Source organism: Oncorhynchus tshawytscha, linkage group LG18 (genome assembly GCF_018296145.1).
Source record: "Oncorhynchus tshawytscha isolate Ot180627B linkage group LG18, Otsh_v2.0, whole genome shotgun sequence".
In the NCBI taxonomy this organism is placed as follows: domain Eukaryota; kingdom Metazoa; phylum Chordata; class Actinopteri; order Salmoniformes; family Salmonidae; genus Oncorhynchus; species Oncorhynchus tshawytscha.
Window position 1 is genome coordinate 20261413 of NC_056446.1, and position 15731 is coordinate 20277143.

The window sequence follows — 15731 nt, forward strand, 5'->3', positions numbered from 1 at the left end:
GTCCTCTGATTTGTCATCCAAAGGGTCCCAGCTATAACATGACATGTTGTTTTGTTAGATAAAATCCTTCTTTATATTCCAAAAAGTCAGTTTAGTTGGCACCATCGATTTGAGTTATCCACTTGTTCAACTTGCAGAGAAAATAATCACAAAATCTACCCCTAAACTTTGTTTCAACAAGTCAAATACATTGCTATTTACTCCTCAGATACCCCAAAATTGAATCAAACTATAATATTTCTTACGGAAAGTAGTATGTTCAATAGGATACCGTTTTTAGCAGGTGCATACTGTCTTCATGGCGCGCGCGAACACGAATTTCCAAGACTGTGTCCCTGTACTAAAACTGATATTTGTTTGTTTTTATAGTTACATGCCTGAAACCTTGAACATAGACTGCTGACACGCTGTGGAAGCCATAGGAATTGCATCCAGGGAGCTAATTCTCAGTATGACCTTATACTTGCCATTCTAAGAGGATGTTCTCTCAAACAAATACAATTCTGTTTGTTTTTTGGGGGGATTTTCTCCTACCATATCTATTGTGTTATATTCTCCTACATTATTTTAACATTTCTACAAACGTAAAAGTGTTTTCTTTCCAATGATACCAATTATATGCATATCTTGGCTTCAGGGCCTGAGCAACAGGCAGTTTACTTTGGGCACGTCATTCAGACAGGAAGTGAGAAAAAATCCCTAAGAAGTTTAATTTTAAGAACATGATGTTGTTTTGTCCATTTGAACCAGTATTGAAGTAGTTACGAGGTCACTGTTTCTCAATGTGTGTGGCACACTAGGCTTACAGTTATGCCTCATCAAGCACTGTGTTCTGTAATGTCTAGAAGGTATATACTTGCCACAAAATAACTAACCACATTGGGGCACTAACGGCTCCATCTGTCTTTCCTCAATTGAATGTATAAGAATTAAATGTATAGGAATTACATGTATAGGAATGACAACATTTCCTCTTGACAGACAACATTTTGACAGGATGTAACCTCCTCAAGGAGAAAGCTGTATTTGGTAGCCAAATGCAGATGGAAAGCTGAAGGCCCATGTTGACCAGTCCAGATGGCATAGGGAGATACCAGCCATGCAAATGGCAAAGATCCCTTTTTCAAAGTAGCTACTCATTGTCATATGTCGCCTCCGTCGTGCTGCTTTCAAGCATTTTCCCATTTACTTTAGTCAGACGCAGCCTGTTCACTGTGAGCATTCAGCCTACCCCGATGGTCTCCTGGTAGACATGGATTACAAACTGCATCCCACCTTTTGATCACTAGTTTCACAGGTCAAACCCAGGTTTAAGAGCAGATTTCTTGAGGCAAGGTCAGTAATCTCCTCTTATTGAAAAGCTATTATCTTTCATAATTTCTATGCACTGCATTTACAAATGGTTCATACTGCTTAATACTTGGGGGTTGCCCTGTATATTCTTATTCAAATGTATGCCAAGTTGTGGTTTGAAAATACATTTTGAAATATGAAAAAAAATGATTGCGTCAATGAAACATCTTATTCCATGAATATTGTGACACATTTTTATTTGGTAACATTTTAAGTAGTCTAATAATTAGTTAGGCTAGATTTCCCAGGCTCAGATTTACCCTACTTCTGGATTAAGAAGTACTTTCAATTGAGACTCTCCAGTTCATTTTTTGCTCACAGTCTTTTCAAATAAAGTGAACTTCAATAGACAGAAAATATAAAGGTCTGGGGCAATGTAACCCCAGATCTGGTGTACCATCTCATTAATGCTCAAATGAATGTCATATTGAGAGTACAGATGACTTCAGCCGTCAAGTGTATATAGGCTGCTTCTGTGTAGTCTTCTGTTCCATTCACACTAACCTGGTGTACCATCTCATTAATGTTTAAATTAATATCATATTTGAGAGTCCATAAATTAATGAGTAACTAGGCATATTAGGTTTTTATGTGTTGTGATACAAAAACAACCATGATGTTTTGTAATTCCTGGATTTAGTATCAACATGGTGACCAAGCTGACTGTGTAGGTGTGCTGAGCTATTACTGCTTTTTGGGGTCTGTTCGGTTTCGGTTCGATTATTACAAAAAAAACACGGTTTTCAATTTCAGTTTTGATTAGACATTAAATACACTATGCATTACGTGGGTTAAATGCTGGAACACTGAATAACACAATTAATACAAGTCCCATGATGGTAGTGACTGCCCATTACTGCTTATCACTAATTAACCGTAATTTAATCACATTACTTGACTTTAATAAAATATTTGTTTTATTTGATGACTTCATTATTTAATTCCAAGTTATTATCTCATCTCTATATCTCATCTCTATATAATCTCATCTCTTTTATGACTCTGAATACCAGCTACGAATTACTTAGATCATGTATTTATAGGCTCGCCAATCAACTGATGAACAAGTTTAAGCAGGCGTGCAATGAATTGTGGTCTTTGTAGTTAATTACTGCTTTAAACTATGTTCAACTCTCTACTACATCGCACAGTTCAGGAATCATCTGATTTATCTCTACAGAAACTGCACATGGAGCTCACAGAAAACAAGAACAAAATGGAATTCAAGTAAGTGAACTGATGTCGGTCATTTAATCAAATCAAATGTGTTTATAAAGCCCTTCTTACATCAGCTGATATATCAAAGTTCTGTACAGAAACCCTGCCTAAAGCCCCAAACAGCAAGCAATGCAGGTGTAGAAGCACGGTGGCTAGGAAAAACTCCCTAGAAAGGCCAGAACCTAGGAAGAAACCTAGAGCGGAACCAGGCTCTGAGGGGTGGCCAGTTGTTTTAAAAAACGAAAAATAACCTCAAGCAAAATGTTGATAGTCTTCTTTAATTAATAAACACGAGCAAATACATGTGCTGTGGTAGTGTAGTTTAATGAAATAATGGCCATGTGAATAATTGAGAGGACATACAGTGTACATAGTAAGTTGATTGTTCTATGTTTTATTTAATGAGCAGAGATTGATTGACAAGGATTATTCAGTGCGTCATGAGCAGGTCAACAGGACAAGCTCACCACCTGCTGTGTCTGTATTATGGGGTAATGCAAAGTAATGCAAAAGAAAGTTTGACTAGCTAATTTTGGACTTTGTATACTTCAGGAAAAGGAGCTCAGGAGATAAAAGGCTAATTAATAATGATCTGCCCTATATTCTTTACAGCAGTATCTACCTCAGAATGAAACATAAAAGAAAATAAACCACCCAGAGATGGACAATAAAATCTGAATAGAATAATAAAAGCAACAAGTAGCACGGACTCAAATGAGACAAAAATAAAACAGTAAGGTCGATAATAAGAACACCAATGGGTTATCACTACAGTATCACTATTGTCTGTCATGAAAATTGATGTTTTAATTCATTAATGTGTCCAAATTGTTGAAGCAGTGTAAATCTTCTTTGCTTCCATCAGACAAACGATGTGGGCCAGAGCGGTAATACTTTACTGCGGTGTGGTATTCCTCTACCACCAGGTAAGCAGTACAGTTGAAGTCGGAAGTTTACATACACCTTAGCCAAATTCATTTAAACTCAGTTTTTCACAATTCCTGAATCCTAGTAAAAATTCCCTGTCTTAGGATCACCACTTTATTTTAAAAATGTGAAATGTCAGAATAATAGTAGAGAGCATTATTTATTTCAGCTTTTATTTCTTTCATCACATTCCCAGTGGGTCAGAAGGACATATTAGTATTTGGTAGCATTGCCTTTAAATTGTTTAACTTGGGTCAAACGTTTCAGGTAGCCTTCCACAAGCTTCCCACAATTAGTTGGGTGAATTTTGGCCCATTCCTCCTGACAGAGCTGGTGTAACTGAGTCAGGTTTGTAGGCCTCCTTGCTCGCACACGCTTTTTCAGTTCTGCCCAGAAATGTTCTATAGGATTGAGGTCAGGGCTTTGTGATGGCCACTCCAATACTTTGACTTTGTTGTCCTTAAGCCATTTTGCCACAACTCTGGAAGTATGCTTGGGGTCACTGTCCATTTGGAAGACCCATTTGTGACCAAGCTTTAACTTCCTGACTGATGTCTTGAGATGTTGCTTCAATATATCCACATAATTTTCCTACCTCATGATGCCATCTATTTTGTGAAGTGCACCAGTCCCTCCTGCAGCAAAGCACTCCCACAACATGATGCTGCCACCCCTGTGCTTCACGGTTGGGATGATGTTCTTCAGCTTGCAAGCCTCCCCCTTTTTCCTCCAAACATAATGATGGTCATTATGGCCAAACAGTTCTATTTTTGTTTTATCAGACCAGAGGACATTTCTCCAAAAAGTGTGATCTTTGTCCCCATGTGCAGTTGTAAACCGTAGTCTGGCTTTTTTATGGCGGTTTAGGAGCCGTGGCTTCTTCCTTGCTGAGCGGCCTTTCAAGTTATGTCGATATTGGACTTGTTTTACTGTGGATATAGATACTGTACTTTTCTACCTGTTTCCTCCAGCATCTTTACAAGGTCCTTTGCTGTTGTTCTGGGATTGATTTGCACTTTCGAACCAAAGTACTGAGCGGTATGACGGCTGCGTGGTCCCATGGTGTTTATACTTGCAAACTATTGTTTGTACAGATGAACGTGGTACCTTCAGGCATTTGGAAATTGCTCCCCATGATGAACCAGAATTGTGGAGGTCTACCATTTTTTTCTGACGTCTAGGCTGATTTCTTTTGGTTTTCCCATAATGTCAAGCAAAGAGGCACTGAGTTTGAAGGTAGACCTTGAAATACATCCTCAGGCACACCTCCAATTGACTCAAATTATATAAATTAGCCTGTCAGAAGCTTCTAAAGCCTTGACATTATTTTTTGGAATTTTCCAAGCTGTTTATAAAGGCACAGTCAACTTAGTGTCACCCCCTGACCTTAGAGAGCCTTTTTTATGTCTCTTTTTGGTTTGGTCAGGGTGTGATTTGGGTGGGCATTCTATGTCCTTTATTTCTATGATTTGTGTTTCTATGTGTTGGCCGGTATGGTTCTCAATCAGGGACAGCTGTCTATCGTTGTCTCTGATTGGGAATCATACTTAGGTAGCTCTTTCTCCCTCCTTTCAGTGTGGGTAGTTAACTTTGTTTGTGGCACTTAGCACTGTTAAGCGTCGTGTTTGTTATTTCTTGTTTTGTTGGCAACATTTTCAATAAAAAAGTAAATGTACTCACCACGCTGCACCTTGGTTCACTTCTTTCGATGGCTGTGACACTTAGTGTATGTAAACTTCTGACCCACTGGAATTGTGATACAGTCAATTATAAGTGAAATAATCTGTCTGTAAACAATTGTTGGAAAAATTACTTGTGTAATTTAGATGTCCTAACTGACTTGCCAAAACTATAGTTTGTTAACAAGAAATTTGTGGAGTGGTTGAAAAACGAGTTTTATTGACTCCAACCTAAGTGTATGTAAACTTCTGACTTCAACTGTACATTGCAGTAGTACTTGAAATGAGCCAGTTGGACAATTTACACAGTAGCCATGGATGTTAGTCAAGTAAACTAAGTAAAGGTAAGCACCGATTAAAAATAACAGATATGGAGGGAACCTAATGAATGTATCTTATTTCAAAGATGAATTCTAGTGGACATATGTAGTTATTGACCCTTTGATGATGAAATCTAACGTGTCTCTCTCTCTCTCCATTTACACAGGCCTTAGCAGTGGGTGAGTTATTTGATCTACAGATTTATGTGATTTATGACATAACAAACCAAGCAGGTTACTCTCTATGACAAGAACTAGAAAAGGGCCACATGAGGACAAGTGAATTTACTAACTCTCTCACACAAGCAGATGCACTCTTGAAGACCCTCCCCAATCATTAGAATTAGCTGCCGAAAAGGCTCTCTTGCACATTTGCCTAAAATAAAATACAAATGTTCCTTTGTGTCACTGATTGTTTTAGATACCTACATGGCTGAGTTCATGGTAGAGAGCAATGTTACATTTGACATCTCTGGTACTCTATCATCGATCAAGGAAATAACTACAGATAATGGAAGTATGACCATTGAACTGCTTGAACTAACAGCGGGTACAGTATCATTATTTCTACCAAATATGGTTTGATAGAGAAATGTTCCTCTATCAGTGTTTTTTCATCCGTAGTCTGATTGTTGTTGATTGATCATGTGTGTTTCTGTGTAGAATGTGAAATTGTTGGGGGTAATTCTAAATGTAACTGTTCGACAACGTACATCTGGAGCAACGCAGTGTGTGACGAGTTCCAGTGCTGCAATGGCTCGTCTTGTTATGCAAATATTTCTGACTTGCCAGCCTTCTGTATTCCCAAAGTGAAAGGTATTATTGTTGATACTTATTTTTACTTCCATTATTTGATATGATCAATAGGATGGATAACACTGTTGTCACAATTCTAATGTTTTGTTTTTGTTTACATAGTTTTCTTTAATGGAACAGTCACAGTGGAAAAAGTATTTAGTGAAACTAATACTATCAAACAACAGGTACATTTTCATTTTTATATTTAGGGAATTAAATTCTGATGAAATAGTATAATTTGGTTTAGATTAAATTATTCAAATGTATAATGAATTAAAGAAATGTATATACACTCCTCCCGGGTGGCGCAGTGTTCTAGGGCACTGCATCGCAGTGCTATCTGTGCCACCAGAGACTCTGGGTTCGTGCCCAGGCTCTGTCACAGACGGCCGTGACCGGGAGGTCCGTGGGGCAACGCACAATTGGCCTAGCGTCGTCCGGGTTAGGGAGGGTTTGGCCGGTAGGGATATCCTTGTCTCATCGCGCACTAGCGACCCCTGTGGCGGGCCAGGCGCAGTGCAAGTAGCCAGGTTGCCAGGTGCACAGTGTTTCTTCCGACACAGGTGGTGCAGGTGGCTTCCGGGTTGGATGCAAGCTGTGTTAAGAAGCAGTGCGGCTTGGTTGGGTAGTGTTTCGGAGGACGCATGGCTTTCGACCTTCATCTCTCCCGATGAGACAAGATAGTAACTACTAACAATTGGATACCATGAAATTGGGGAGAAAAGGGGGTACAATTTTTTAAAAATAACAAAAAAAAGGTGTAAATATATTTCTTATAATGTGAACATGTAATACATTATATTTAATCTTGATTAACACAATTACTTTTTCTCTCAGCTCACAGAGGGTTTTCAACAATTAAATGGGTTTGAGGGCCTTAATGTATCTGGACCTAGGTAATACATTCAACATTTATTATAGGATATATTCATTCCTTAATATTTGGCAGAGTGCTTGTTTTTCTCCCCAAAGATGCAACATCAATTTTTGTTTTTGTCTCCCTTTCACCCATTGGCAACTCAATATTGACACATAAGGGGTGATGGCCACATTGTTGATTTCGAAGTGGATGTCAGTGTCATATTTCTGACTAAAAAACTTACAAAAATAACAGCTGACCTGGAAACGACTGTAGGCTCCTCTGCCAAAATATCTGTTGAAACATCAGGTAAATGTCCTCCCTCTTCCATTAAAGTACAGTCCTTTCACATAGTGATATTAAGACCATGAGGAGATCTGCCACATTAGGCTCAGATAAGGCACAGGAGAAAATACTGTGTGAAAATGGAGTCTCTGCACACTCCAATCAGATGCAGTTTCAGAGTTGCAAAGATTTTGGTTATGAAATGATAACCTATGGACCATACAAACAAGTGCAAAGACAGTATGATATTAAGAAATGTAGCAAGAATTATGGTATGAAATTGATTAGGTTATGTTGGTAATGATTATGTAAAACGTGTAAAGATCTATTGTATTATTTATTGTATTGATATTGTATGTCTCTACTTTTCCACAGGATTTGTAAGCATTAAGTATCCAATGAACAAAGTGCCATACCGCTCAACACCGACGCTGAGTTGCACATTTAAAGAAACAACATTTGATGAAACAGATGGCTCTTGGAACTGGAACTTGATAAAGGGAAGTGAGACATTTGGTCTGAACACTGGAACCAGCATAACCGTGACATTCCCAGAGGCATCACCTAACTGTACCACAGTCCAAATTAAAAAGTTGTCAGGGAACTGGGCAGGTGTGTCTGAGAGACCTATGATGCTTGCCAATATAAATCGAGGGAGTAGGATTATATTTCCGGGTTTATGTGGTTATTGTAAACAGTGCATCTGTTCGATACTGAAATAGACCTACTGATATGATCCTGTTTATTGCTTTTTTATTGCTTCTAAAGGAATGTATAAGTGTGGATTTTCCAAAGGATCCATTGTGCACGCAGCCTCTGCAGAGTTGAAGGTAGCCCTGCTACCAGATCAGATCACCATGACGAGTACCCCACTGACTGTAGAATGCCATGATATAAACCCTCAAAGTGTGATGGTCAGCGCAACCATCGAGAACAGCACGGAGATGTACAATGTTACTTGGTCATACCAAGCTCAAATGGAACCCCCAAATCCATCCTCAGGTACTCTTTATGAACTGTGTCTTGAACTTTGTATCACCTTATTTCTCTTTGTGCTCAAAATGTATAAAGTTGCAGTAACTTGAGAAAAATGTCAACATTCTTTTCTAGTCTCGCCAGCGGGGACCAGCTACAGCATAACTCCAAAGATAAATTGCGAGCAAACAGAATTACCGCATGTTTTCACAGTCAAATTTACAAACCAGGAGAACGAGACTGAAAGTGCAAGCATAACTATACCAGTGATTTATGGTATGTTTAGGTTGTATGAGTCCTTTGAATGAATTTGCTTAATCCTCTTCATCCTTTTTGGACATAACGCCACTTTAACAATTCACTTAAACACATTTGAGTGACAGTACTAAACTTGTATGGTTTATTTATACAACATGTACAAAAATGAAGTGGATGTTTAGTTCTTATTAATACTCCTCACTGACCAACGCTTGTTTTTATCAGCTGAGGAAAAGGAGATGGCTTGTTTAGTAGACTATCTTTGGCCAAAAACCCCAAAAGGTGACACTATTGTCATCCGACAATGTGAGCCGAGGAGAGTGGGGTATAACGAGAGGACATGCAAGGGGCCTGCATGGATGGATGTGCTGGATAACTGTGTCAATGAGGAACTTAATCAAATTCTCATTTCAGCAGCAGTGAGTATGGCCTTAAACCTCCTGCAGTCATATAACTCTCACACTTTCAAGTTGATATGGAACATTGGTAGTGTTTTGGTGAATGTCTATGTTTTGAGTGAAAGCGCTTGCATTCTTGCATTACAGTAATATGATAACATTACTCACGGGTTGGTGATGAATCACATTCTTCAACTACATATCCAGCCACTGGAATAATGTGACTATCATTAAAATGTTTTAGGCCTGTAGAATGTGTTGGTATTGCAAAGAAATGTACTATTCCATGTGTGTTGTACCATTCCAGAACTTTAGAGAGGGACTTGGGGCCACACAAGACATTGCTCGTGAAATATTTTCTGGGTTGAAGAACAACACAGTTGCTGACATGAACAGCTCAGTTGCTGATTTGAATGCATCCATCAGTATTCTGGATGTCATGTCTGAAGCATCAGAAACTATCACCCTGGATGAGTCTGTTTTAGATGTGAGCCGTTTTGTTTTTTATTTGAGATAGATTACTCTTTATAGGAGCAATCTGCTGTTGATACGTCCATTTGACTAAAGTCATGATATGCTAAAGTAATGATATATAGCCATTGATTCTAGAAAAATATAACTTATAAATGCTTATGTAACTTCAACTGTCTTACCCCATCATAAGCCAAAATATAAGCGTGTTTACTCCAATGTTTGTAAACAATGTAATTGTAAACAAACACTGTACATCTGGAGAATGGTTAAAACTATCATTTCAGTCTCTGCATCCATAGCTCTCTCTTTGGATTTGAGAGTGGCTACATTCCTCCAGCTCCCTGAGATCCAAAACAGTTGCACTTTGTTATTGTTTGAACCGCAGATTGCACCTTTAAACTGTTGCCAAATATTGGGTGACTTGCACATACCCCAGTCAAGAGTTATACTGCTGTGTACAATATATCTCATACAGAAACATTCATTTGTAAAATACAATTCACAGGTTTTTCTTGATGCAGCAAGCAACATGTTGAATAACCCTTGGAAGGCAGTCAACAAAACCATTGAATATGGAATGTCTTCAAAATACCTCAAGTCTGTCGAGGGTCTAGTGAAGAACATCAAAATGAATATCAGTAACGGAAATGACACCCCAAATCTACAATTCAAACTCTGCCGAGCTCAAAATAACTCATCTTGCAATCGAACTGTGTTTGGCGTTGAGGTCAAATTGGCCCAGTCCTCAGGAATAGTAAAAACTGTGGGAGTAAAAAACCTGGCTGACAAATTAAACAATTCAAAATTCCCAGACAGTGAGTTCCCTAGCATTGTGGTGTCAGCCACACTGCAAAACAGTAACGACTCCAAAATAGACATCAAATTGGACTTTCCCATCAACCAGTCAATGTCTCGAGACTCTAAAATCCTCTGTGTGTTCTGGAACACCACATTAAAGGAATGGTCTGAAGAAGGCTGCAAGTGGAAGGAAATGGTCAACAACAAAAGCTACTGCGAGTGCACCCACCTGACCTCCTTCTCAGTGCTCATGTCCAAGACCCCGGTGAACCTGCCCTTTCTGGATGAGATTACCTACGTAGGCCTGGGCATGTCCATCTGCTCCCTTATTGTCTTCCTCTTCATCGAGGCGCTGGTGTGGTCGGCTGTTGTGAAGTCCAACCTCTCACACTTCCGCCACACAGCCCTGGTCAACATCTCTCTATGCCTTTTATTGGCCGACTGCAGTTTCCTGGCCTCCTCCATCCCCAGCATCTCTGATACCTGGTGCCTCATACTGACCGTGACCAAGCATTTCTTCTTTCTGGCTATGTTCTGCTGGATGCTATGCCTCAGCGTCATGCTAATACACCAGCTGATCTTCGTCTTCCACCCGCTGAGGAAGAGGGTGTATCTGCTCTTGTCCACCGTCCTCGGGTACGTCTGTCCCGCAGTGATCGTGGCAGCTACCTATGTGTACTACAAATACACAGGAAACCCCTACCACAACACAACAACCTGCTGGCTCATTTACGATGGACTTCTGAAAGGGTCCATTTACGCATTTCTTCTGCCCATCGGGACGATCGTTTTGATGAATCTGTTCTCCATGTGTGTTGTCATCATGACTCTCCTAAAGTCCAATGTCCCTGATGGAAGTAATGCCGACGAGAAAGAGACAGCCAAAAGCATCCTGAAAGTGGTCGTCTTTTTAACACCAGTCTTTGGGATAACATGGGTTTTGGGTTTTTTTGTGCTCATTGATATCAAGGAAATGATGGGTGTTGTGATGCATTATGCTTTCACCATCATAAACTCCTTACAGGTACTTTTTCATCCATTTTCCATCACAAATATTCTTGTCTGAAACTATTGAGTGAAAAAATACCATTGTATTTATTTATTGTGTCAATTTTTTCAGGGCTTCTTCATTTTACTGACTGGATGTTTTGCAGAGAAGAAGGTATTTGTCAATCATTAGGGATCTTATGTGATTTAATAGTGTGTTTCAACAGTGAACTCTGTATACTATGTACTACCACTACTGCTTTTTGTCATGTTAATACCAGGTGCGAGATGAAGTGTTGAAAGTCATCTTGGCTGGGGTGAGTTCTGCTCTTATAGTTGCTTTTGTCTTCCCATTCATTTATAGAGCAGGAACATGTGTTTACATTTTCTTTAAGTTGCTCTTATACCTGTGTAGTAATGCTATACTTATGCTAGTTACGACATTGTAATTACATAGTACTATGGCAATTGTTCTGTAATGGAACTGAATGGCTTTTGTTATACACAAATGGAATATGGAGTGTGTAGTAACAAAACACTCTCGGCTCCATTCTTTTGTAATTAGAACGCAAAGCCAATTAAAGTACAATATACCAACATTGTAATACCAATGGCGTTATTATAGGACGAACAGTGTTACTACACAGAAAAGCAACTTAATGTCAAGTGTTACTGAAAGCTCAGATCACCTCTCTTACCAGGCACCTACTCCCAAAGAGAAAAGTGAGAATATGAAAGTCCCCTTCAAATAAGTGATGAACATCAAGGTTTGTACAGTCTTGATAAAGGACGAACACATCTGCAGCTGACAAACACATGTAATGCAATTAACTCTTAACTATTACACAATGTTTTACTCTTCAAGCCCTTATAAGTTAAATCAGACGTGTTAGTACTGGGCTGTAATAAAAGCCTGCACACCTTAAGGGTCTGCAGGATTGAGGATTGAAGAACACTGTACTCATCATATGTTTTCTACCTCAGAGAACTAGCTATATACTGGATCAAGCTATATACTGGATCAGGACCAACCCACCCATCTGCTACTACTCTCAACCAGAGGGAAACATCCACCTGGTTGGTTCCTCAAAGACAGTGATGGCTGGGGTTTAGGTGGTGTTTAGACAGGTCTTATCATGATTTCATTATATTATGTCAATAACATATTAAGTTTCATGTTAATTACTAAACTCATACACATTCATCAATTGCTAAACACATCTTTGTGATTTCCTGGAAACATTTGTATTCCTATTTTCTACAAACAGTACTGTAGCATACTTTGACGTCAGAAGAGATGTCATAATATTACTGCTAATTTGGTCAATGACATTTCGTTATATGATTTATTAATTGAGTTGACTGTACTTGCGTTATGACTGTAGATGAAATGTGTAAATCAAAGTTATTGTAATAAACAATAAGGCCGGGATTCAATCAGAGGGGTGCTGTAGATCAGGCCCGGTCTTGGCTGTTCTGTCACCCTAGGTGAGACAAAAACATTGTCGCCCCTGCAAAACTAGAAAAGTCCCAGGAAGAAAAATGACGTTCAAAACACTTTTACAATACGTATTTTCCAGAAGTTGAAATCAGGTACATTTTCAGGTCTGAAAGAAAGTTGAAAATAAGTCATTTATAGATGTCTATGTTTGGACCAAATCAAGGCCGGTCCACACCGGACCAAATCTGAACCAAACATAGACGTCTATTTTTGGGCCAAATCAAGTCTGGTCCAGACTAGAAAAATCGGAACCAAACATTGACGCCCATGATTGGTTCAGATTTGGTCCATCTACGTGGTATGCTTACCGTTTGTAAAACATGTCGGCGTAAGGCCGTGCTTAGCCTACCATGTCAGCACACAATGGAATCTTATGAATGCCCATCCATGTGATAGGCCTACCGTTTGAAAAAACAGGCAGTTGCATTGCCTTTATTAGTTCTGATTCCTATGACTAATCAATTTGGCTATTTAAGCTCTGAATATCAGCTACCCAACTACATCAGGAGTTATCCTGAGCCTATTTGCAATGAGAATCAATGAGTTTACACAGCGGGAAATGTGGAAGTATGTTTCTTTTTTGCTTGTCAAAAAATTATGGATACAAACTTGAAACCACTGGACCGAATTTGGGAAACACTGTTGTAGAAAAGCACATTGCCTAGCGACAAGGTGTCTTTTAAAGGCTATTTCTGCAACATTTGAGGAGATTTTATTCATTGTAAACACTGCAGATATCGTCTCAAGCGGGAAATTAGCCTCAAATGCACTTCAATTGCTTGTAAACAATTGAATCCTGGCCTAATTGTTATTTAATTTAACGCTAGAGTAAAATCTATGGTGAAAAATGATTTAGGCCCTGTCAATATTTTAATCCATAGTTTTACCCCTCCTCCCAAAACCAATGTGCCTGTTCAATGTGTAACCTGAAGTTTTTTGTGCTTTGTGTTTTATCTTTTAAATGTTTGCGTTATGCTTTTTGAACCAGGTCTCTCTTGCAAAGTACATTTTTAATCTCAATAAGACTAAGGGCTCTATTAAATCCGTATCACGGAAGTTCAGAGTTACAGTGTGATTAGCCGGAGACTGCATTCACGATAAATGTCAGGTATACTCCCTCTCTGGCGTCTAGGTCACCAGACTGCTGGTTATTACTTACACCTGTCACCATCGTCACGCGCACCAGCGCTTATTGACACTCACCTGGCCTATTTATGTCACTCCCTTTGGTTCCTCCCAGGCGCTATTTTTTCTGTTTCAGTTTCCTGTCTGTGTGCTGTTAGTGTTTCTTGTTTTGTATTATGTTCCGTTAATTTATTAAATATTCACTCCCTGTACTTGCTTCCAGACTCTTAGCGCACATCGTTACAGAATAACGCCTCACCTAAGGGAAGCATCACAGAGTGTTTATTTTTTTGTGTTGGTGTGTCTGGTCTGGGTGTCAGTACCGGAGCTACCGGGGATTGTCAGGCTCTCACGCCCTCACGCCTCAGCCGGCTCGCTCGTCGGACTCTCACGACTCGGCCAGTTGTCAGGCTCACGCCTCAGCTGGTTCGTCAGGTTTCCCCGACCGGTCCGCTCCGGAACCACGGGATCGACCCCTTGGTCGGCGTCCTGCGGCAGGGGCCGCACACCAGGGAGGGTGTACTGTCAAGTATTCTCCCTCTTTGACCTCTAGGTCACCAGACTGTTGATTATTATGCACACCTGTCACCATCGTCACGAGTACCAGTGCTTATTGACACTCACCTCCTTGATTACATGCCCTATTTATGTCACTCCCTTTGGTTCCTTCCCCAGGCGTTATATTTTCTGTTTCAATTTCATGTCTGTGTGCTGCTAGTGTTTCTTGTTTTGTATTATGTTCGGTTTATTTATTAAATATTCACTCCCTGTACTTGCTTCCTGACTCTGACTCTCACGCCTCAGCCAGCTTGTCGGGCTCCAATGCCTCTGCCGGTTGTCAGGCTCTCACGCCTCAGCAGGTTTGTCAGGTTTCCACGATCGGACCGCTCCTGATCCTGATTTGTATTATGTTCCGTCTATTTATTAAATATTCACTCCCTGTACTTGCTTCCCAACTCTCAGCTCGCATCGTTGTCGGCTCAAATGGGAAATTACCTTTACATTTATATTGCGCGATCTGTAACGCTTCAGTAATACAGATTGACTAGAGCCCTAACATGTGGCTGTAGAGCAAATGCATGTAGGTAATAGAATGAAACTAAGATTAACTAGCTTTACTAGGGAATGGTAGTTTCTCAATTAGTCTATGGACTAGATTCAATCTGGAACGTGGAAGATCATTGTTAGAGTGCGATTGACATCTTAAGGCAATGTTTCCACGTTCGCGGAGACTGAATTCACACTAAGACGCTGCATATAGTGGTTCAATCAGAAGTTACCTATAAATGTCAATCGCGCTGAAACACAGATCTTCTGCGGTCTGGATTGAATCTAGCCCTGTTAATAATTATTTATTACATTGTTATCTGTTTGTGTGTGTTCTTTCAATCATCTCATAATCAATTAAATAAAGCAACAGAAATCTCACAAACAATTATTTTATTCTTGAGCAACTTGCAACAATGTTGTTTTAGTGCATGTATGTACAATTACAAGTGTCCAAACCAAACAAAAACATATGTATATTTTTACATACAGTTGATACAAGGGCTGGCTCCAGGATGACATCCCCGAGGGGGCATTTTAAATCCATGTGGGGGAGGGGGGGAACAACTAGTATTGCTTTAGAGCTCCAATAAAACAAGGTAGATCGGTCCTACTACTGTTGAAATGTACATAAATGTATCTGAAATGTAGCCGTACACATCAACAACCAATGCTTTATAGAATAACACAAAACATTTACCTGGAGTTAACTCTGCAAATGGCACTGCT

The 15731-nt window shown here is 39.6% G+C and overlaps 1 protein-coding gene across 1 annotated transcript; it reads left to right on the plus strand.

Moving 5' to 3' along the window:
- The first annotated feature begins 1177 nt into the window (after positions 1–1177).
- On the plus strand, positions 1178–14142 carry LOC112217650 (adhesion G-protein coupled receptor F2-like). The gene is made up of 19 exons (XM_024378085.2): positions 1178–1335; positions 2534–2580; positions 3437–3497; positions 5665–5677; positions 5919–6047; positions 6161–6313; positions 6416–6480; positions 7133–7191; positions 7333–7463; positions 7815–8051; positions 8208–8441; positions 8550–8690; positions 8898–9091; positions 9378–9557; positions 10050–11366; positions 11463–11504; positions 11611–11646; positions 12031–12096; positions 12314–14142. The coding sequence occupies exons 2-18, from the start codon at positions 2543–2545 to the stop codon at positions 12079–12081; spliced, it is 3081 nt and encodes a 1026-aa protein (XP_024233853.1). The 5' UTR covers positions 1178–1335; positions 2534–2542; the 3' UTR covers positions 12082–12096; positions 12314–14142.
- The last annotated feature ends 1589 nt before the right edge of the window (positions 14143–15731 follow it).